The sequence below is a fragment of the Rhinatrema bivittatum genome, chromosome 3, assembly GCF_901001135.1.
Source record: "Rhinatrema bivittatum chromosome 3, aRhiBiv1.1, whole genome shotgun sequence".
In the NCBI taxonomy this organism is placed as follows: Eukaryota; Metazoa; Chordata; class Amphibia; order Gymnophiona; family Rhinatrematidae; genus Rhinatrema; species Rhinatrema bivittatum.
The window spans coordinates 485,711,535-485,736,707 of NC_042617.1; the positions used below are offsets into that span (position 1 = coordinate 485,711,535).

The 25,173-nt window shown below is 42.6% G+C and overlaps 1 protein-coding gene across 1 annotated transcript in view; it reads left to right on the forward strand.

The window, feature by feature from the left end:
* Nucleotides 1-2,058: 2,058 nt before the first annotated feature.
* LOC115088626 (adhesion G protein-coupled receptor F5-like) overlaps nucleotides 2,059-25,173 on the forward strand; it is a 207,810-nt gene continuing 184,695 nt past the window's right edge. The window contains exon 1 of the mRNA XM_029596886.1: nucleotides 2,059-2,115. Within this exon, the coding sequence (XP_029452746.1) occupies nucleotides 2,086-2,115 (30 nt within the window). The 5' untranslated portion in view covers nucleotides 2,059-2,085. The remainder of the gene's footprint in view (nucleotides 2,116-25,173) is intronic.

Here is a 25,173-nt window from a genome sequence, read left to right on the forward strand (position 1 = left end):
TGTAATATCAAATATCCAGAGTTTAATTTTTACAAATAAAAAATATACAATGTTTAAGTTCAAAGAAGCAGTCATGTTTTCCAGAAATAGTTTGCAGCACATCAGAAAGGAGTCATCATCACATTGTCCCAGAACAGATGAGACAGGACATTCCTAGTGACCTGTCCTGGACTGCTGTCAGATATCCTAAAACAGCCAAATGACCAGGCAAATGTGCAGAAACAGTGCCTTTATTCCTCTTCTAGGTCAGTTACTTTACAGATGACAGAACTATTCCTTCCTTGAGAAACGGCACTTTTACAGAGTCTGCCTTAAAACTCTATTCAGTAACTCAAAACTCCCTTTAGTACTGCATCTTGCCACTCTGTAAGCCTGCCCTAAGCCGCATGCTCCCTACACATCTTGCAGCATTATACCCACTTGGACTGGTAGCTCTGTGTGTTTACCACAACCTTTCTGGCTTGGCCCTCGCTCCTCTGGCTGCTCAGTGCCTCCGTTTCAGTCCCCTACATCTTGCAATCTTCCTGGCCCTCACAGTGTCTGCTGTTTTTCTACCCTTACAGTTCCCTCAGGACACCTTTTTTCCCTTTCCAAAACCAGGCCCTGGATTAGCCTTACCTGCCTCCTCAGGTTCTTTCCTTCTAGCCTTTTCCTTAAAGTTGCCTTACCTTTTCTCTCTCGTGCACCCCTTTCCCCTCTGGGGCTCCCTCTGCTGCCGCAGTGGGCCAGCTGTTTTGTGCCTCTCTGACTTTTTTAAGACTAGGTTCAGCTATAGACTTTTCCTTAAAGCAGTATTACTTCTGTCCCCCTTAACCCTTTGGTGTGCTTTCTGTCTCTCTGATGGGTTGACCGCCCCGAATCTCAGAACTGCTTCTGAATGTGTGGAGTTCATACTCCATCGCATCAGGTTTGTATTCATGTTTCTTTCAAGCATGCTATCTAGCTTCAGTTTCAAGGAACCAGGTAGAGTGATTTAACTAATCTCAGGGCCAGTGCTAGTTTTTTTTGCTACCCTGTGTGAAAAAGTACTGTGCTGCCCTCCCCGATTCATCGGGTGCTATCTTGAACCCATCAAATAAAGCCCAGCTCTGTCCTGCAATCTATGGGTATATTTTTTAAAACTGACACGCCTCCCTCCCCCCCCACCCCCGCCAGAACCCATAATTTAATTGTGTGTGTCTGTAAAGGGTGTGGAAGTGTGTGTGTGTGTGTGTGTGGTGTGGGAGGGGGGCTGGTGTGTGTGCAAGGCTATAAAGTTTGCCTAGGGATGTTGGGTACCCTAGGCTAACTTTATAGCCTTGCACACACCAGCCCCAGCCCCTCCCCCCCTCCTCACCACCACCACACACACACATACACTCCCACACTCTACAGACACAAACAATTAAATTATGCATTTATAACACATTTTACATGAAAAAGGACATTTAAAAGTACCATATTATATTTGCAGTCACATACACACACAGGCTCTCACTCACACACACATATGAGCTCACACAATTACCCACATGGTCTCCTATTGTCGTTGGGCCATGGTGGGATGAGCTCCACCACAGCCCACCGATCTTCCTGCTTGGAGGGGGGAGAGGAAGCTGTGTGTGGTTGCGTGTGCATGCATGCACATATATGATGATAGGCCTATCCTTCTTCGGCTGCCGGCAGGTTGAACACGTTGGCCTGCAGTCTCTCTCCTTCTTTGGCTGCCAGCAAGTTAGTCTCTACTGGCAGCCCTGTGGCCTCTCCTGCTGCCGCCGGCCAGCTGCCCCACCCCCAACCCGGTGTGCCACCCCGTGCAAATGCATGGTATGCATACCAGGTCACTCCAAACCTGACTAATCTCTCAGTAATACAACCTTTTTTCTTTTTTAATGAACTTGATTCTTTCTTTTCTAGGTTGTAAATCAGAATTCGGTTTTTATGCCTCTGACAACAGCTTTCATACTAGCTCTGGGAGCATTAGTTTAAACAAGGGGTGTGGTCTTCCTGGCACTAGAAAGCTGAAGGGTAGTCAAAGCAATAAAAATAAATAATGGAGGTAACTGCATTCAGGGAGCCAGTTTCCTTCTCATTTCAGGCTAAGGAATGAGGGAGAGAGAGGCTGACACAGCAAAGGTAAGGGCATTGATTTCTTTCACATAATACAGATCTAAAATGTGATAGCAGTTGCTTGTAAAATTATAATCTAAAAAAAATTAATGTGATGGGTATTAATTAAAAAAAAATGCAGGATCTGTGTGGATTGTTGGTCTCTGTTTACGCCATTGTTTGCTCCACCTTCAGTGAAAGGATTTCAGTCTCTTAGTATAGGATTTCTGGTTATTGGAAAGTAGGGAGAAAAGTACTTAACTCTTCTGAAACTGTTATGATTTCAAGTGATAGATTTTCTTTGTTCTTTGGGGATTTTTGCACAAAGCTTCCTCCTGTCCATTTTATTGGACTTCCAGCTCAATCAGAATGGGGTCCATATTCAGTAGGACGTTTAGTGGACAAGTTGTCCCGTATATTCAGCAGGATAAACGTCCTGCTGAATATACTTGTTTAAAGTTATCTGACTAACCATAGCTGGATAACGTTACACATAACCAGATATTCTTTTTGAATATCGCCGATTATGTATAAAATTATTCGGCTATGGTTAAGCTGTATAACTTGAGACTTAACCGGATGTATTAAAAAAAAAAGAATATATCCGACTAACGGCTCGATACTGTAAGGCCGCGGTAAAAACAGTGCGGCAGTGTCAGGCGCACCCTTCCTCCCCGCACACGCAGTTCTCTTCACTAACTCCCCGATACTCTCCTCTAATCGCATGCAAATGCATGCCGCGGCTGTGAAGCGTTAGGGAAGGGTTATGCCCGCGCAACCCATTTTACTGTATAGGCGCTGTAACAGCGCCTACACAGTAACCTGGGTGCGCTGGTACCTGTCATTTCAAATGACATTTGAAATGACAGGCACCAGGAAGTGTAAAAAAGTGTAAAAAGTGTAAAAAAACAAAAAACCTGTGTGTTACATAAAAAAATAAAACAATTTTAAATACCTGTTGGAGGGCCGTGGCTCCAGGCGGCCGGTGGGCGGCGGGCAGCCATCAGCGGCATCCGGTAGTCCCTTCTCCCTTCCTCCCTCCCTCCCCTGCCTGGATGAGCGCCAAAATCGCACGGGCGGGTCGGCAGCGGGGGGGGGGGGGGGGGGCGGCAGCAGGATCCGGGAGCGGCGGGTAGGCAGCAGCGGGGTCCGGGGGGGGCAGTGGCAGCGGGGTCCGGGGGCGGCAGCGAGATCCGGGGAGCGAGTAGCGGCAGCGTGTTCGATCGGGCAGGCAGGTAGGTGGCAAAATAAAGATGGCCGCCTGCACGGGAAAATCGAGCAATTGGCCGCTGAAGACGTGACGTCACGACGTTTGGCGTCACGGGGTGTGACGTCACGTCTTCAGCGGCCAATTGCAGCTTTCCCCCGTGCAGGCGGCCATCTTTATTTTGCCACCTACCTGCCTGCCCGATCGAACACGCTGCCGCTACTCACCCCCCCGGATCTCGCTGCCGCCCCTGGATCCTGCTGCCGCTGCCCCTGCCCCCCCGGACCCCGCTGCCGCCGCCCCTCCGGACCCCGCTGCTGCCTACCCACCGCTCCCGGATCCTGCTGCCGCCCCCCCCCCCCCCGCTGCCGCCCCGCCCGTGCGATTTTGGCGCTCATCCAGGCAGGGGAGGGAGGGAGGAAGGGAGAAGGGACTACCGGATGCCGCTGATGGCTGCCCGCCGCCCACCGGCCGCCTGGACCCACGGCCCTCCGACAGGTATTTAAAATTGTTTTATTTTTTTATATAACACACAGGTTTTTTGTTTTTTACACTTTTTACACTTTTTACACTTACCGTAGCAGGCCCGAGCCTTGCTACTTTTTCGTTTGTTTTTTTTTTTTGCTTCGGGAGGAGGGGACTGGACGGGACCAGGGCGGGTAAGCAATGTTTTTACACTACACTACACTAACTCCTACTAGGGGGAGGCGGTAAACTAGCAGGTTAAGGCCGCGGCAGAACAGCGGGTTACGGAGGAGATAATATTAGCGCCCGTTACAGTATCGCAGTGGAATAGCTAATTCCTTCATTATACAGCTTTTTCGTTCATTTACATGCTGGGTGCGGAAAGGGTTTAGGAAAGGGTTTAGGAAGCGCTAAGGACGCGTGAAACTGGAGACTGTATCGCTGAATGGCCTTACTCGTCTGTATTGTGCGCTCCCAGCACGTTACAGACGGGGAATCTTTAACTCAACGTTACTGTATCGACCTGTAAGTTACGCGCAAGAAAAAAATAATCCCAATGTGGCCTGTCCCCCCATCTCCCTCCCACCTGAGCTGCAAAGGTCCTCTGAGGCCGCCCTTTTCACCCCCCCAAAAATGGCCCATTTAAATAAAATAAAAATTCAACAGCGCCGGGAGAACCCCCTCATCCTCCCCCACCCGCTGCATCAACTTCCCCTTAAAAGTGCAAAGTTTTAATTTAATGGCCCACTGAATCACCCCTCCCACCAGTGCCCACCCTAGCCCTTTCCCTTCTCCCATACACCCCCCCACCCAATACCTTTATTTAAATTTGATGGCCAGGATAGCTTTCGTCCGCAATCCGGGCCCAGCACTTCTGGAGATGTTTCTGCCATTGCTTGGCAACTACAATGCTTAACCATAGCTGAGTAATTTTAGACCTGCTTCCAATAGGTCTAAAGTTAGCCAGATAACGGGACCCCTTCCCAGAACACCCCCAAAACGCCCCTTTTATATCCAGCTAAATTAAGCTGAATAACAACATATCTAGCTATGATTTAGCTGGATAAGAGAATAAATATGCTGTTTAAGCCATTTAGACGGATAACTTGTGAGTTATCTATCTAAATGGCTTTTAAATATCTACCCCAATCTGCCTATATTGGGCTATGGTCCCATAAGCCAGGGCTTCTCAACTCATTCCTTGGGGCACACCTAGCCATTCAGGTTTTCAGGATATCCACAACGAATATGCATGAGATAGGCAAACTTTACCTCCCTAGCATGTCCTGATGTGACATTGACCCAGTCAATATTGGGGTAATTGAAACCTACCATTATTACTGTGCTGCCAAATTTGTTAGCGTTCCTAATTTCTGTTAGCATTTCATAGACTGTCTGTTTATTTTGGCCAGGTGGACAGTAGTATACTCCTATCACTATACTCTTTCCCATCACACATGACTTTCCACCCATAAAGATTCTACTGCGCATTTAGTCTCCTGCAGGATCTTTATCATGTTGAACTCTATGTCATCCCTAACATAAAGCACCACACCCCCAGCAAGCTGATCCACCCTGTCACTGTGATTTAATTTGTACCTTGGAATAGAACTGTCCCATTGGTTATCCTCCTTCCACCAGCTCTCTGAGATACCAATTATGGTTATCATATCATTCAGTGTTATACATTCTAACTCTCCCATCTTACTTTTTAGCCTTCTAGCATTAGCATACAGACATTTCAGGGTACATTTTTTAAATTTGTGTATACAACTTTCCTAGAAGTTAACATGGATAATTTGGAATCTTTTAACTCAGTCTGTTCTTATAGGCATATGGGTTACTTTTGCTTTTATTTGGATGCTTTAAGTGCCCTGTCTCTTTAGTATCCTTTAAAGATACCTCCCTCCAAACCATGTATTGCTGCGTGACTATTGGCTTTCCCCCTGGTTGTAGTTTAAAATGTATTCTGTTTCCTTTTTAAAGGTTTTCACCAGGAGCCTGATTTCATCCTAGTTAAGGTGGAATAGGCTCCCCTACCCCAAAATGTTACCCATTTCCTATTAAAAGCCCTCTTCTCTGCGCTATCATCTCATCCACGCATTGAGACTCTGGAGCTCTGCCTGCCTCTGGCCCTCAACGTGGAACAGGGAACATTTCAGAGAATGCTACTCTGGAGTTTCTGAATTTCAACTTTCTAAGAACTTAAATTCAACTTCCAGAACCTCCCCCCATACCTTCCTAGGTCTTTGGTGCCCACTTATACCACAACAGTCGGCTTCTCCCCAGCACTGTCTAAAATCCTATCTAGCTGACCCGTGAGGTCCACTATCTTTGCATCAGGTAGACAAATTACCAAGCGAATCCTCATGTATACCAGCCACCAACTATCTACATTCCTAAGAATTGAATCACCAGCTATGGCAGCCAACTTAACCCTTTCCTCCTGAGCACAACACCTTGGAGACACATCCTTGTTGCAAGAGAATAATGCATCACCAGGAGAGCAGATCCTAGCCACAGGATCACTTCCTGCTACACCAAGGGAATGCTCTGGATCCAGGTGAACTTGCTGCTTTAAGGCAGCACATGGGCTGCCAGACTGGAATTGGGACTTGGCTACTATGTCCCTGATGGTCTCCTTTATATACCTCTGTCTTCCGCAGCTTCTCCAGGTTTGCCACTCTAGCCACCAGAGATCTGACTCATTCTCTGAGAGCAAGGAGCTCTTTGTATCAAGTGCACAATTACAATCTCTCACCAACTGGTAGATAATCATGCATGTGGCACTTGGTGCAAAACACTGGAAGGATCCCACCTCGCTACTGGACTGCTGTTTAGATCTTAATATCATTGAGTTCTTAGATAATTTAAGTTGCTAAGGAAGTAGAAATGCATAAATTAAAGTCCTTTAAATTTAGGTGCTGTATTTAATGTTAATTTGGCAATGACCTGCATGGAGACAATAATTAATTTACTGATAAGGGCTGGGTCCATCCATTGTTTTAAATAAATCCCTTATTGATTTTTGGTGTGAATATGTCTCTTGTCCTCCTATGTGGGATAAAAGCTATAAATCTACCTTTCCTTTTGTTTAATCAGGCACACACACTAAAACAATGGTCTACCTTTCCTTTCTTTTAGTCAGGCACACACACATGCTCACTCACAGTCATACATGCTCCAGCACATATACATGCTCTTTCTTTCTCACTCTCATATACACTTCCTTTGGAAGCAGAAGCTGCAGCAGCAACCTCTTCACTCCTCTCTCATTCCCCTCTCCTTCACACATCCTATTCCCTTCCCCCTCCACCACCCTACTCTCTCTCTCATATATTTATTTTATTTTATTTATTTTATTTTATTTATTTTATTTATTTATTTAAGGTTTTTCTATACCGGCATTCATGATAAGATCATATCATGCCGGTTTACATATAACAGGGGGTGCAAAAACTGTTCTTTTAACAAGTGCAACGGAAGCAAAAGTTACAATAAAACAAGGTTGTAGAACTGGAAGAGGAAGGAAATATATCCTATTCCTTCCACCTTCCCCCTCCCCCAACTTCACACACCCTGTTCCTCCCCCTCCCTCATATGCCCTGTTCCCTTCCCCTTTCTTCTCTCTTATATACTCTGTTCTCTCACTCTCTCCTCCCTTCCCATATCTCATTCCTTCTTCTCCCCTTCTCCCATACCCTGTTCTCTCCCTTCCTCTCTTTCTCCATTCCCTCCCCTCTCCTCTCCTCTCCATCCCCCTCACTAACAAACCCCATTCCCTTCTCCTTCCCTCTCATTTACACAGCCCCATTCATTTCTCTTCCCCTTTCACTTATACCTCACCATCCCCTCCCCTCTCATGCACACCACCCTATGCCTTTTCTCATCCCACTCCTCTCTTTTTCTTCCCTCTCACTCACACCCCTTCCCTCTCCTTCCCTCCCTTCTGAATTACACTACCTTTTCCCTTATTCTCTTACTCACATTCCCTTCTCTGCTTCTTTCTCCCTGTTGTCTCTCACCATTCTCTTCCACCTTCCACTCTCTTCTCACCACTCTCACCACCTCTCTTCCCTTCCACTCTTGCACACACACTCCTCCCCTGGTCTTTTTCCTTCTACAGAGGGGGGGCTGGGAATTCCCCGTGGGCATTTTAGCATGTTACTTACTACACAGCATTTGGTCTGCATCCTGTCAATAAACCATGCCACAAAAGTGATCTTCATCCTTTCAGTAGGGGGTGGGACCCCCAATGATACGTCGATAATCTGCACTGTGGAGGTGGTCTTCATCGTGTAGGCAGGGAGTAGGAACTTCATGGAACATTAATGAACTGTGCCACAATGGTTCCTCTTCATCCTGCCAGTGGGGGGGGGGGGGGGGGGTGAGGCTTTACAGATATATCAAGTAAGCAAGCCTCAAAGGTGGTCTTCATCCTGCTGGTGGCCACAGTTTTGGGGCCTTTGCTCTATAGCTAAAATGAGGCAGCCAAAGCAGAGGGCATTGTGGGGGGGGGGGGGGGGGGAATCACTTGCTGCTGACCCCCACATTTTGTCACCTGAGACAACCACTTCTCCTTGCCTAATGACAGAACTGCCTTCACTGTGAACTTTATAGAGGTCAAAATAGCTTTCAAAATTTAAAAAAAATTGTTTATAATTTCAGGGCTTTATTCTTGGCATAAATAATTTTTCTACTTATTGGATTATACAGTATATAGGACTTCTGGTCTGGGGCGGGGGGGGGGTGGATTATAATTTGATAAACTGCAGAACCTGACAGGAGCTCTGAGTTGTGAGCAGTGCTGGCATCCTACAGCTGCTGCTACACTCTGAAATGCAGCTATGTTACCTTAGGTATCAGCAGCTGCTGGATATTAGTGCTGTCTGTCTGCAGCTTAGAGCTCATGTCAGGATCTGCAAATCACTGAATTATCCCCCAAAACTAGAAGTCCTAGGTGTATAATACTATATTCTAATACTTTGTACCATGGCCTTCATTAGTATATTAGTTTAGAGGGTCTGTGGAGTCAGCAAAGTTTAATGCTTTTCTAAAGACTCATTTCAACCCCCAGCATCACAACCTTATCCCTAGAAAGATGAGATTTATGTATGGGAAATTGTAAAATCTGCTCATGCTGAATATTTGTATTAGCCCTGCGGTCTGAAACAGGGTCTTATAAAAATCAATATGAAGATTAGGGATAAATGAGATAATGTGAATTAAATCTTCAAACATTTTCTCCCACTCCCAGCCAATTTTAAAGTAATGAACCATTTTCAGATCTGGTCTGGATTCAATCTGAACTCAGAGAAATAAAAAGTATAAAATACACAGTGCAAAAAATCAGTTCTCATGCTATCCTTTGATGACTTAAAGTGTCTTAACATTTAGGGATTGATTTTCACAGCGGTTTATGCATAAAATCCTTTTTTATATCTATAAGTAGCATTTTGAAAAATAATTGGGGCAGGGTTCGTGCATGTGAAAGTATATTTGTAACCTGGTTTTGCATGCACTTTAGCATACACTGAAGAGCAGGTAAATTTTTAAACAAAACAAAAATGAGAGTAGATAAGGTAGGTTTAGGGATAAAGCTTAGCATGTCAGCTCCTAAGTACTAATTATATGAACCCTAGTTTATATAACATGTAACTAGTATAAATTCAAAAAGACCTGTTATATGGATGTCCTTCTTCAAGGGCTGGTTGTTTACAAGAGAGACCCGTGGAACACTAATAGAGTATGCAAATAGACATCTTTCAGTTATTGAAAAAAACCACTTAACTTAGGCAATATAAGAAAAGATACATACTTGGTTGTTGTGGCAGTAATGATTCATCAATTGTGGACTTGTTCAATTGTGTGGCGGTCCTTGAAGCTCCGCTGTAAAAAACGGGGTAATCAGATGAATGCTGACTCTGGTTTATCCTCTAGAATTGCTGTGACAAATGCCTCTTTAACATAATAAACATCTTGGCGTTTTAAATTGAATTCAAAATTGCACCTTATTTGTTTGTTTAAAATGTTTTTGAAAAGGCTAATTAATGCTTTTATGAGGGGTTCTAATATTTTGACAAAATTGCCTTCGAACAAACAAATAAGAGATAGAGGTGCTGTCTTTTTAAGAAACAATTATAGCTGCGATGTGAACTTGTATACCGGCAAATTGTTAAAGGTACTCACTGAGAGGCTGACGGCTGCTCCTGCGGCTCCTTTAGTGGCGTGAGAACGCCGGCTGCAGGCGCCATATTTAAAGGGAAATCCCTCGGCGAAAAAAGAGTGGGGGCGGTGCTACTACACGTCACTGACTGACGTGATAGGAAATACCTGCTGGGTTTCAAATAAGTGATTGCCACTCTATTTTGTCATTCAGACCGAATGGTTCCAGGGTGTTTAAACGAAAAATCCAAGCATTCTCTTGTTTGTTTAAAATGTTGGCGCGATCTCCTCCTCTCCAAGAGTGTCGGATGTGTTGAATGATGACCCATGTGAGATCATTGAAAGAGTGGCTAAAATCGATGCAGTGTTGTACTATGGGTGCCTTCTGATTTTGATGATTAATTCTACTCTTCTGTTCTGTGAGGCGAGTTCTTATTTTTCTCTTGGTCCTGCCTATATATAGTTTTGGGCATGGACACTGTAAAGCATAGACAACAAAATCTGTATTGCAGTTCACATCATAATTAATATTGACTATATGTCCCATTGTGGGATGGCACCAAATGGTGCCAGAATGTGCTTGAGAACAGAACATGCATTTGCCACATGGTGATTGTCCCCTGGAGACGGCAACTGTTGGTTCTGGTGTGGATGCCCTAATGACATGTTGTTTGATGTTTTGTCCCCTGGAGTACACAAACATTGGGATCTGCTTGAAGACTGGATGAGGGCTTAAAACATGCCAGTATTTTAGCAAAATGTTTTTAATTTGTGAGGTGAGTTGTGTGTGTTGTAAAACACAGACCAAATCTACGTCATCGGATTTATGTTTATATTGTAGGAGAGAATCTCTATCCGAGAACATAGCTCTTTTATATGCTCGGTTGATGACATGTTTGGGGTAACCTCGGGCAGCAAAGCGTGTAGACAAACTGTTGGCTTGTTTATGAAATTCTTCGTTCTCTGAGCACAGTCGTTTAATATGAAAAAATTGCCCCACTGGCAGGCCCTCTTTGAATTTTCTGGGATGATGACTGTCGAATCGAAGGAAGTTGTTCCTGTCTGTTGGTTTCCTGAATAAGGTGGTGTGTAAAGTGGAATCATGTTTGAGAATCTTGATGTCAAGATATGATATAGTATCATGATGATAATTCAAGGTGAATTTAAGATTAGGATGTGCCTGGTTAAGCCACTGGTGAAACATGATGAGTGTAGCTTCCGTTCCTGTCCATATGAAGAATATGTCGTCAATATATCTTGACCACTGCAGAGTATTGCTAAAAAATGGCGAGGTGTATACCATGGTTTCTTCAAATGTGGCAACAAAAAGGTTTGCTACATCTGGGGCAACCGGAGACCCCATTGCCACGCCATGTGTCTGCAAATAATAGTTTTGTTCAAACGCAAAGTAGTTGTGAAAAAGTATCATTTCTGATAATTGGACTAAAAAATGAGACGGGATCCTATGTGGACGAGGTCTTTGAGCAAGTATATCTTTGATGAGCTTAAGGGCTTCTATTTGTGGTATGTTGGTATACAAAGCCTCTATGTCTAGTGTTACTAGAAAATCACAATGAAGTCACATGTGTGCTATGGTTCTTTTCAATTAGGTATACCCTCATTTATGGGCTAGTGCACACTTCCGCCTACCGGGTTTTTTGCTTTTAGGTACAATTGCCAATTTGGCTGCCCATTTAAAATACGATCATAGGGTTACCCGTTTTTTAAGAAAAGACCATATTTATACGCCGCTGCTTGTCTTTACCAAAGCAGATGTTTCTTGAAAATTTTTTCTTTTTTTCTTTTTTTCCGCCCTTTTAGTCTTTTTTTCTTTTTTTCAAAGAGAATATATCCACTTATCTTTTCAGTGGAATAGCGGTAGTCCCGAGAGCTCAACTGCAATACAGATTTTGTTGTCTATGCTTTACAGTGTCCATGCCCAAAAGTATATATAGGCAGGACCAAGAGAAAAATAAGAATGTGGAAATATCCTGTAGGACCAACGTTTGGTATGCCTTTATTTGTTCATCAGTTGGTCCTGGCGGAATCCATCTTGACTTATTTTTTAAAATTGAGATATCGGGAGTAGTTGTGGGAACGTCCTGGAAATAATGTTGAATCATGAGGGTACGGAAGAATCTATACAGAGAGATACGACATGTGAATGGATCATGTGTATTGGTCGGGACAAAGGATAAACCTTTATTGAGAACCTGCTCTTCTTGTGACGAAAGAGTGTAACTGGACAGATTTACTACTGAGGATTGGATTGAGTCTGAGATCTTGTGAACGGCTTGTGCCACTGTACGTCGTCCTCTTGTGGTTTGTTCTTCTTGCCTTGGGTGCGACTGGGTTTGTACTTGGAATGTCTTTTGTCTAAAAAAGTGGTGCTCTGTGGTCTGTGGTTATGTTCATCGGATCCACTAGAGGAATCTTCCGTCCCTGAAAAAGTGACCTTTCTAGGTTTCTGCGTTTGTTGTTCTGATTTGTCTTTTTTCTCCTTTTTGTCCTTTTTGCTTGGCCAGGAATAGATGTTGCCCTCAGCATAGTCCTTTTTGTCTCTATTGAACTTGTTGATCTTATAACGTTTGATGTCTGTTTTAAATTTATCCATGTCTGATTTCAATTGTTCCAATGATGATTCTATTGTGTCAATTGTTGTGCTCTGTCTATACTCATCCTCTATAACTACTAACTCTGCGTTGATTTCCTCTGTAGTGATCTTGGTGTATTCTATTATGAGGATCATGAGATCTAAGGAACATTTATTTAAAATGGTGTTCCATTTGGAAAGGAACTCTGTTCTTTCAGTGAACATGAGTGGCTCTTTCCTAATCCTTAAACCCCGTGGGATGAGCTGCTGTTTGATGTATTCAATAAGTGTAACACCGTGTAATTCCACTCTGATCCGTCATTTATGCAATTTAGTGATGTCTTCAAAAAGTACTGTGGAGGTTGGAGCAACTGCTATAACATCAGCATCAGTGAATAATGATGTCTCTAATGCAATGTTTGCCACATGTTCTGCTGAATAGCTAAATGTATCTTTCCATTCTACTGTTGCCATCATGGGAGAAATCGATATACGCTAATTATATGAACCCTAGTTTATATAACATGTAACTAGTATAAATTCAAAAAGACCTGTTATATGGATGTCAATGATGATTGAAAATCTGAGTGTACCTTCATACAATGCTGTACGTGGTATGGCTATCGTGACTGTAAGCCTATATCAGGGCTTTAAAAATCATTAGGTACCCCAGTGTTGAATGAGAACTCTTAAAGTGTTCACTGTCCACTTTGGAATTATATTATTGCTTTGATGATAACATAAATGCCGCTCTGATAATCACTTATCTTTGGCTTGTGGTCGGTCTTGCTTCAGCCGACATCCATGCATGTTCTGTTCTCAAGCACATTCTGGCACCATTTGGTGCCATCCCACAACGGGACATATAGTCAATATTAATTATGATGTGAACTGCAATACAGATTTTGTTGTCTATGCTTTACAGTGTCCATGCCCAAAACTATATATAGGCAGGACCAAGAGAAAAATAAGAACTCGCCTCACGGAACACAAGAGTAGAATTAATCATCAAGATCAGAAGGCACCCATAGTACAACACTGCATTGATTTTAGCCACTTTTTCAATGATCTCACATGGGTCATCATTCAACACATCCGACACTCTTGGAGAGGAGGAGATCGCGCCAGCATTTTAAACAAACAAGAGAATGCTTGGATTTTTCGTTTAAACACCGTGGAACCATTCGGTCTGAATGACAAAATAGAGTGGCAATCGCTTATTTGAAACCCAGCAGGTATTTCCTATCACGTCAGTCAGTGACGTGTAGTAGCACCGCCCCCACTCTTTTTTTGCCGAGGGATTTCCCTTTAAATATGGCGCCTGCAGCCGGTGTTCTCGCGCCACTAAAGGAGCCGCAGGAGCAGCCATCAGCCTCTCAGTGAGTACCTTTAACAATTTGCCGGTATACAAGTTCACATCGCAGCTATAATTGTTTCTTAAAAAGACAGCACCTCTATCTCTTATTTGTTTGTTCGAAGGCAATTTTGTCAAAATATTAGAACCCCTCATAAAAGCATTAATTAGCCTTTTCAAAAACATTTTAAACAAACAAATAAGCTGCAATTTTGAATTCAATTTAAAACGCCAAGATGTTTATTATGTTAAAGAGGCATTTGTCACAGCAATTCTAGAGGATAAACCAGAGTCAGCATTCGTCTGGTTACCCCGTTTTTTACAGCAGAGCTTCACGGACCGCCACACAATTGAACAAGTCCACAATTGATGAATCATTACTGCCACAACAACCAAGTATGTATCTTTTCTTATATAGCCTAAGTTAAGTGTTTTTTTTCAATAACTGAAAGATGTCTATTTGCATACTCTATTAGTGTTCCACGGGTCTCTCTTGTAAACAACCAGTCCTTGAAGAAGGAGCCAGTCTCCAAAACATCTGGATGTCGGCTGAAGCAAGACCGACCACAAGCCAAAGATAAGTGATTATCAGAGCGGCATTTATGTTATCATCAAAGCAATAATATAATTCCAAAGTGGACAGTGAACACTTTAAGAGTTCTCATTCAACACTGGGGTACCTAATGATTTTTAAAGCCCTGATATAGGCTTACAGTCACGATAGCCGTACCACGTACAGCATCGTATGAAGGTAAGCTCCTAAGTACTGACATCCTACCAGGGCCGTTGCTTCCATTAAGCAAACTAGGCTGTTGTCTAGAGTGCCAAAAGTTTGGTGGGTGGCAAAATCCCACCAGTGCGACATTCAGAGGAGGCGGAGTAGGTGCTGCACTAGAACCAACACAGCCAAAGAAGGGAGCTCTGTGCTGGAACCACTGCTGCTGGTAGAAGGCAGCACTGTGCTAGAGCTGCCATCAGTAGGTAAGTTAAGGGAGGGAGGTGCGTAACCAAAGGTTTGTCTAGAGCACCAAATACTCTTGCACCAGTCTTGCATTCCACAGAGCAGGTTAGGTGTGGAAGTTTTGATCCAATACCCAGAGCTATCACTAAAGTGACAGAAGAACTTTGACAGTTCTGCTTTTTAGTTGTTCCTAGAGAAGGATGTTTGCAGAATATTCTCATTTGCCAGGGCAAATGAGAATATTTTTAACGGTCAAGCAAAGAGCATGCATGTTCCTTGTGTTGTCCTATTGGTTGCTATGGCTCCAATTGTCTCAATGGAGGAGATAACTCCTTGGTAATTTGTTACAGTTACATAGTTGATTAGGACAAAAGAAAACCAGAGATTTATCATGTACTATTTTCTTCTGAGTACCTAACACCACTATCTGCATAGTGATCCAAAGGAAAGTGAAGAATCACTGTGTGTCTATAGCCACTTTTCCAGCAATGCAAAGAATTCTTTCCCAACCACAAATATGGTAATCTTCTCTCAATTGCTGGATCAAATTTACCTTTCTGCATGGAGCTAGAGGATATCCACCAAAATCATTTTCCTCTAAAACCTTTTCCAATTTATTTTTTAACTGAGTTAGTGCCGTAACCCTGAACTACTACTAGAAAAATGTCCCATAATTTCAACACTTTTTGAGTAAAGAATCCATTCATGAAGGTGGTAAAATCTGGTGCTCTTTCATCTCAAAAAATGTCCGGTTTTTTTGTAGCTGCAGGGTGCATTGATAAATTTGTGTAGTGTAATTAAATGTCCTCATTTTTCATCTACCCATGCATCCTCAATTCATGCTAGCATGCTCCCAGTTTTGACTGCTGCTGTTTGGGTTTGTGCACATATTCCCAGCTTGTTATCAATTAATATATCCAGGTCTTTTTCCTGGACAATGTTAGCAAGAACTACCCCATTCAAAATAGACTGTACCTTGCTCTTTCTGTGCCCTAAATGAATTACTCTACACTTGTGGACCCACAGCAGACTAATACTTGCTGGTTCATTAAATAAGCTGACAGAGTAGAAATTACAATGACTTGGGTATCACCTTGAATTTCTTCAATAGAGTTGTGAAGGTTCTTATCTCATGAGGTTGCATTTTCCTGTCCCTAATTGGAACATTTATTTGATGTGTGGGTAAGTAGTGCTGTTTATAAACAAAAATATAAAAATGTAAAAGGGCTTGTGGCCCAATCCCCTCCTTCTCCCACAAAATTTCATATGGCCCCGTCAGGCCATGCATCTCCCCCACCCAGGCCCCCTAAATATGAAATGAATGTCCCAAGGCTCACAGTTCAAGCCTCCCCCCTTCATCTGTTCTTGTCAAAAACTAACATCGGGCTGCAACAGATCACCCACCTATCCACAGTCCCCATGTGCTCTGTTGTTCCCCACCCCCGGACCCTCTGATACCTTATAATGCTCTGGTGGGAGTGAGGTACATATTTCCCTGCTCCTGGCACTTCCAGCGCTGCTCTGTTAGAGGCTGTGCTGGAAGCATTATACAGGGGTGGGGTGGAGGAGTAGGATCATTTTCTACAGACCACCGGGGGGGGGGTCTGGTTGGTATGGGGGAATGGCAGGGGGCCACTAGACCCCAGGGAACTTTTTAAATTTTGACTCGGGAGAAGGTGAGCTTATTGGAAGGGAGGGAGGTGGGGGTGGTGGAGTGATTTTGATAACTAGGGAAGATGGGTGAGAAGGGGGGGGGCAGGGTATTGAGCATTTTCATGAACTTTGATGTTTTAATTTTGGTGGCCTCTACAGGCAGCAGGGATCACAAACGACCCCAAGGGACATTTGCTATGGTTTGGGATCCACTTGGCCCTTTACATTTTACTGCAGGATCACAGGGGACTTGTGCTTGTGTCTTAAAATAACAAGACCTCCCTCAAACATGATCAAATAATGGGGCTAATTTTTTTTTAAGTCAGTCAGCAGCATTATTACATTTGCATAGGAGTAGGTATGGATGAGCTACTTTGCATGCATCTGTAAAATTCAAGCATCCAAATGCCATGTAAAGCGGCACATTATAATAGGGGAGGATTTTAGGCTGAGAAATCACGCAATATCATGAATATCATGCGATATCGCCAAAATATGGCCATATTTTGTGCAATATACAGAATTTATCACAATTTATAGTCGTATTGCAGCTTTGTGAATTTAGGCTTTAGACGATTAACTTGTGAGTTATCCATGTAAATGGCTTTTGAACATTGACCTCCACAAATTTACTATTTGTCTTATAAATTGTTCAATCTGAAACATATAAGAAACAAATAAAAATTGATTGCCATGGGTGTTGCAAATTTTAAGCTTCCGAAGGCAGGAGAGCTCCTTTCCCTCTCCTCTTTCACCACTTCAACACCCTGACAGTCTTTAAAAGCATCTAGCCACATTAATAAGGATTAACCTGGCTGGATTGGCCCAACTGAAAATTGCCCTCCCGTTATGCATGTTGAAAAGGGACATGGAAGAAAAAGTGCACATGGAGGTTTCATTACAACCCCCCTATGTGCATTTTTTAAAATTGCCCCCAAAATGTAACTCACCCATGGTGAGGATGATTGTTATTATGGGAGGGTCAGCAAGGATGAACAGGAGGAGCAATGGCATCAGAAAAGGCTGAGCATGAACAAAGAAGAAAAGAAACATCAACGATAGGAACCCACAGGTGATGAAGGTGCAGAAGAAGGGCCACTGTGCTGGAGGAAGGGGAAACAGGTTAAACTTTACCAGGGAGAGGGCAGGAAGGTAATTTAGCTACTGGGGAAGAGAGGGAAGGGTGAGTTGATCAAAGCCTCATTGGGGTGGGGTGCGTAAGGTTGAGTAGATACAAGCATCACTGGCAAAATAGAGAAAGAGTGAGGCTGCAAAGGAGTTATTAAAAGAAGGGTGTTTGGAAGGAAGCGTGTGGAGGGGGTTCACAGGAGAGGGAGGATTAGGAAACACTGGGATAGATTAGCAAAGACAAAAGAAAAAAAAATAGAACAACAAGTTTCTCTACACTTTCCATCTTGCTGCAGCATGTTCCTGGAGTAGACTTTAGAGTCGGTATGACATGCTCCCTTTCTGGCAGTATTCAAATCCAGTTTAAAAACGCACCTTTTTCATGCTGCTTTTAAATCCATAAAACATCTTTGCAATAAACACTCTTCCCATAGACTTGTGTTTGTCATGCATGCATGTCTGTCTTGGCTAGAATGTAAGTTCCATGGAGAATGTCCCATCTCTTATGTGTTTATGTACAATCCACAACAATCCGTCTCTTATGTGTTTATGTACAAATCCACAACAAAGAATCCCCCAGATACCCATCTTCACAAGGAGTTCCTCAGGGTTCCTCTCTCTCACCAACACTTTTCAACTTATACCTTCTCCCGCTTTGCCAACTGCTAAACAAATTGAACCTAAAACACTTCATATTTGCCGACGATGTCCAGATTGTGATCCCCATCAAAGAATCCATCACTAAAGCTCTAGAACTTTGGGAAAATTGTTTTCAAGAAATTAACGATCTCTTATCCAGCTTAAATCTAATTCTAAACCAATCAAAAAGCGAATTCATGCTAATCTCTCCAGATAATTGCAAAATCACTACAAACCCGCCAGCCAACTTGCAAACCCCAAAAGTAAGAGATTTAGGAGTCTCTATAGACAACAGGCTAAATTTAAAATTGTTTATCAACCAAACAACCAAAGACGGCTTCCACAAATTGCACGTATTAAAAAGAATAAAACCCCTATTTCACTTCCATGATTATAGAACAGTGCTCCAAGAAATAATATATGCGAAAATTGATTACTGCAACTCGATCCTACTAGGCCTCCCAGCATCACATACTAAACCTCTCCAATTGATACAGAACACGGCAGCAAGAATTCTAACAAACAAAAGGAGAAGAGATCACATTACACCAGTCCTTAAAGACCTTCACTGGTTACCAATCCACTACAGAATAATTCATAAGTCCCTCACCACAATCTACAAGAATATCCATGGACTGGCTCCACTCCATCTACAAATAGCTCTCAAAAAACACTCTTCCAACAGACCCATCAGAGAAGCATATAGAGAATATCTACAGGTACCACACAACAATACCACCCAACATATAACATTGAGAGATTGGGCCTTCTCCACAGCAGGTCCCCCACTATGGAACTCAATCCCCTTAGAACTAAGACAGGAACCATGTCTTCCAACCTTCAGGAAGAGACTGAAAACATGGCTGTTCATGAAAGCATTCCGGACCCTTAATGATTCACTTCCATTCACTTCCATCAAATGCAGCAATACTGAACATTTTCTATTAAACTGAAACAGACTCTACCAACCAATCATTACAATGTTTTACTTCTTGTTAAACTTTTATCTTTCCTCTAACTCTAATCCCAGTTAGAATAACCCCTGTTTTATTGTAACTTTTTCTTCCTGCACTTGTTATACTTTTGTAATATATACTCTTATGTTTTAGTTATGTACGTTATAATGTATTGCCCACCCCTTGTTTTATGTAAACCGACATGATACGAATTTCCGTGAATGCCGGTATAGAAAAACACAAATAAATAAATAAAAAATAAAATAAAACAATGCCTTGTTTGGGTAGTGGTGCTTTAGCAATGATAAGTAGTAGTAGTAGTAGCTCTTTTAAAAGGAAAAGGAAATGCTAAAAGCAAATAGATTAGCATTTATAAAATACAAAAATTTATACAGAGAAGAATAGGGGAAATTATTAGGAAAAACAAAGGGAAACAAGAAGAACAGTTAGACAAGCTAAGGCACAAACAGAGGATATAACTAACCAATCAATAAAGGAAGGAGATAAAACATTCTTTAGATAAATATAACTCCTTTTCTTGGGGCGCTTCCTGTATGAACCTCCCTCCTGGGGAGGGCAGAAAGAGCATTGCTGCCATTGAAATGAACTGCACCAGGAAGAGACAATGTAATGTGAGCTGCCAGTCTGGTGTAGCAAGATAGTAAAGGTTGCCATACCCCAGCTATGAAGGTGATTAAACCTCTATTGAAGAGATGAGTCAGAGTTTCAGGTTAGGGGATTTGCATGTAACAACCCTCTGGCTGTTGCTGATGACTTATACTGAAATATTATTTCATAAACAAATAATGGCAAAGTTCTAAATTGTAGAACTTTGACTAAAAGGGAGATTTGTGTTGAAATGGACTGAATGACAGTTTTATCAATCAAACAGATCCTCACCCTGAACACAAAGTAGATTAGAACCCTTTGGTACTGGATTTTCACAGTAGAAAAAAAAAAGGCAGGATAGAGGTGTTTGCACTTATTTTCTTCCCATAATCCTTCCTAGATCTTACCTTTGTGGATGAGAGGAAGTAGTCCCTCCAGGCTAGGTAAAAGGAAATAACTGGTTATGGGCTTAGCTGAGAAAGGGAATCACTAAGAGCTATAATCACTGAACAATGAGCAAGACATGAGCTTAGTTGAGCTATAAACTAAGTAAAGGAAACCCTCTTCCACTGAGGAAGAAAACCTCAATACATTGACTATGCAGAGTCCAAGCTGGGTCTCCCCAGGAGGACTGGACTGGGTCACCAGTGGCTGACTGGGAGGTGATGTTGGGCACCACAGGAGGATACAGATCCCAGTGACTGATCTTAATTTGGAGTTGGGTCCCCCAGAAATATGTAGACCTCAGCAGTGGACTGGAATGCAGAGTCAGTTCCCCAATAGGACATGAATCCCAGTTGCATACATTTATTTATTTATTATATTTAAGCATTTTTATATACCGAGATACGTTGGGAACATCATCTCGGTTTACAGTTAACTTAATACAGCAAGAAGCTTTACAAAAATCAGATAACAATATGTAACAACAGGATACAAGATATAGTATTGATTAACTGTATATGAGGGAGGTATTTACAAGGAATGAGAGAAGGGAACGAGCAGAGGGAACGGGCAGAGGGAATAAATATTATAAATGATTGTGAAATGGTCAAACATATTTACAGAAGAGAAAGTATATGGAGTATTTATACAAATAAAAGAAGATAAGGCCCAATGGAAAAGAGATGTGCACACAAAAAAATGTGGTTTCAGTTCAGTTTTTAGTTTTGTTTTTTCCTTTGTTTTTCATTTGTTTTATGTTTATTTCTTTTCATTTAGTTGAAATGCAATAAACATAAGGTCCATATTCAAAGAGTTTTTCTTGCTAAGTGCAGGATTTAGCCAGACAACCCCCAGTGTTAAATATCTTCCCCTGCTGAATGGTTTAGTTTTAACAGTTAAGTCATAACCCAGCTAAACCTTAGCAGGATGAAAAGGGGCAGAGTGGGAGCATTGCAGGTGCAGGGCTGAAATTTACCCGGCTAGTACTGAATACCAGCGTTGGATGGCAAAAGTTATTTTTATTTTATTTTAATTTTTATTTAAGTCTTTTCTATACCGTCGTTTGGTGGGGACCATCACAACGGTTTACATTAAGGCACATAAAAGTAATCATACTACAATTTGTCCGTTTACATAGGTGCCATAAGGTTCGGTAACATAGTTTGTTATCAATGTTAGATGTTAAATGTGATTCATGTCCATGTCTTTCCTTCTCAGTTTTAATTACAGAGCTAATTTTACAAAGTTACCCAACTCTGAATGGCAAAAAAAAAAAAAGTCCTAAAAGTTAGCCGGATAACCACCCAAAATAAAAACACACAACTTATACCAGCAGCAGAGCAGTCATAGAGGAATTTCTCTCCCTTCTGATCCTCCAAAGAAAGAAATCTCTTCTTTTCCTTTTGACTTATGCTGACATTTTTGTGGCATTGGGTTTGGGAGTGGGAGGTTCAAGTGTGTGTGAGGCAGAGTAGGGGAGCAGGACGGCGTAGGCTGGTTTGGGCATACTACAGCTAATTTATTTCTGAGGATCAGGAAAGAATGGGCTGGCTCAGGCCACCCTTCCTGGCTAGAGCTGATTTAGTTCTGGGGTTTGGAAAGGGGGTGGGCTAGTCGGGGGCGGCAACACATTATTTTGGGGGATTAGGAGGGAGAGAAACTCCTCTGTGGCTGCTCCACAACTTGTGTAAGTTGTAGCTTTAAATCTATTTTCAGAAAACCAGCCAGAGGCAAAGTTACCCAGATAGCTTTACCCAGGTAAATATAGCCAAGTGTATTCAGCAGGAGACTTGGCCTGTTGAATATTTGGCTAAATTCTACAGGCAAATTTTATCTGGATAAGTTTGCTTACTAAATAAGGAACTCAAAATTGAAAGGAAAAAAAATAGAATAAAACAAAACAAAAGGTAAAAACAGTCAAGCCTCCCCTGTGCTGCCACAATAAGAAAAATAAAACTCCAGGCCTTTGCCATCCCCCGTCCTCCCCACATCTGTGGGAGGACTGATACTATTATTTAAAATTTCTTGTTAGCTGTCTCCCCGGTTCACAAGAATCACCCTAAGCAATGTGAAAGGTCAGCCTCCAGGCCAGACAGCCAGGGACTGACATTCCCCGGTCATGTCAGCTGACCCTGTAAGGGAAGGGGGTGGGACTGTAAGATTACCTAGATAGGCTGCAACCTGTATTAGTGAGCTGAGTGTCCATCTTCCTCCCTACCTATTGCGTCTGGTTACACCAGCACAGTCCCTATGTACAGAACCATGCAACTCGGTACATGTTTATTGTTTTTCTGTTCCCTCTGCCAAGTCAGGAATCCTTGCATCCCGCCACAGAAGATTTCTGAGCCATTTCTGTTTCACAGTAAATCTTTCTTCTGGAGCTGTGCCGGCGGGGGGGGGTGTCTCCTCTGCATACACCTGGTTCTGACCCTAAACCACGAGATTGGGTCAGACCAGTACCAGATATGAAAAAAAAGTCTATCATTCTCATCCATGGGTTGTGGCCATGCAAAGGGGATAAGACTGATGCCTCCATGTCGGGCCCTAGTTTCTAAATAGTGTCATCTGGCCAAGTTTCCAGCACCATTCTGCTATACTGCCAAATTATTTATAGCTGTACAATAAAATGGTGTCTTCCTTAGGACCCAAAGGCCATTTTGTTTTAAGGCCCTATGCTGTAGAGCCTGACAAGACATAGCTGTTAAAGAAAATAGCACCAGCCTACAGGCTACCCAGTACCACTCCTATCCCATTTGGATTGCTATGACCCACAGATGGGGTAAGCTACTGCCAGTGCCTGCAGGAAGGCCAAGGGAAATGAGGTAAATTTAAAAGTATCAGCTGTTAAGTTTTTTCCCTGACTTAGATAAAAAAAAAAAAAGTCAATGGAAAGCCTCAACATTGGCTTTATTTTTTTAAATTTTGTTTTCAAATGAAATGAAAAATTTTTTTGTTACGTTTTTCATTTGAAAATGAATGCATGCTCCTACAATGGATTACTTGCCAGGATACCAAAAATGTTGACGCCACCCCTCATGGTTCTGCTCAACTTGTTACTGGAGACATGGGGGATTCTGGGGGACCAGAGGAAAGCAGATGTAGCCCCATTACACAAAAGTGGGAACGAGGAGGAGACAGGCAATTATAGAGCTGTCAGTCTAACCTTTGATAGAAGGCAAGGCGATAGAAACACTACGAAAGAAAAAGATTGTGCAGCACCTTGAAATAAGTAGATTACAGGAGCACAGGCAACATTTTTTTTTTTAATAAAAGGAAGATCATGGCAGGCAAACTTAACTGGGTTCTTAACTGAGATGACAAAAGTGGTGGATCAGGGAGGTACAGTGATTATTGCCAGTTGAATTTCAGTAAGGCTGTGGACACTGCTCCGTATAGGAGACTGAAAGCAAACTAGCAAGTATGGGAATAGAACAGAAAGCTGTGAGTGAGGAACCAGCTGAGCAACAGAATTCAGAGAGCAATGGACAATGAAGTCCAGTCCCATGAAGTCCACATGACCCTTGTGGTAGGGCCAGTTCCTTTCAATACCTGATATAATAGCATCGCGGAGGAGCCTGGGGGGGAAAATATGCTCATTTGTAGATGATTCAAAAATCTATACCAAGCTAGATACACCAGAAGGGGTGGAAAAAAATGAAAAGGGGCATGAAAAAAATAGGGAAAATGGTCAAGGGTTTGGAAATTGTGCTTTAATGAAGAGGAGATCAGGAGATGTATGAAAGAGGGCATGTGTGTGTGTCTGTGCCCATGTGCATATTTACACTTAGATGTGAGAGAGGGCACATGGGATGGGGAGAGAAAGGGGAGCCGGGACGGAGAGAGGAAGGGAGAGAAAGGGGGACAGAGAGGGGATGGGGATGAACAGAGGCAGGGTTGAGAGGAGGAAGCAGGGTCAAAGCTGGGAGACACACACTTCCCCTCCATATCCCTCCGCCAAAAAAGGTATGACTATACCCCCTCAAGATCCCAAATTCTCTGCATGCCCTCTCCCCATCTCCCACCCTCATCTTCCCTCCTGATCAATCCTTTCATCCTGCCTCCCTATCCCCTGTCCTTTCTCTTCTCCCCATCCCTGACCTGCCTTCCCTCTCCTCTCCTCTTTATATACCTGATTCTCCCTCCCTCCCTCTCTTCTCCCCATGAAAGAGATCTCCACTTCATGTTGTCTCCCACATTGATACCTGAGATCCCCCACTTAAAAAAATTCCCTAAAGAAGACACAAAGCAAAGTTGAAGGCTACTTTAATTTTATTTGAACAAAAAATGTATATTACTTAATATGCAAAACAATTTGTTTATGTAAATGTGACAGGGTCTTTGTCCATCACTAAACATAATCCCCAGATTTTTCCTGCCATGGACAGCAGGAGTGAGTTTGCATTTTGAATCCTCCCATTGCCAAAATCCCACATTTTCTTTTTTTTTTTTGGGGGGGGGGGGATAGGCTTCAAGGGGGCATAAAATCCCTTGAAGCGTACTCAATAGTCAGAGGGTCAGGCACGGCTGAAGAAGCTAGGAGGAAGAAGTTAGAGATCGATCCCGGGATCTCAACAGAAAGGAGAAGGATCTGGAGTTCACCGCTTGAACTCAGAGCAGAGGTGAGATAGAGCTGTTTTTGAGATTCATCTAGAGTCTCTACTGAGGAGAAGTATTTGAATTTTCGTGATTTTTTTACTTCTGGTTTGAAGGGAAGGGTTGACCCCCTATCTCCTTGAGGTCTGGGATTGGAAATCTTTTTGCCCAAGTGAACAAACAAGCAAGGTGGAGAGAGAATGATAGACTTTGAAGAGAGAATCAAGAGCCTCAACATTGGAAAATTGGATTACAGTTTAAGGTTTTGGGAAGTTTTAAACCCTTTTTTGATATTTTTGGATGAGGATATTTTTCCAA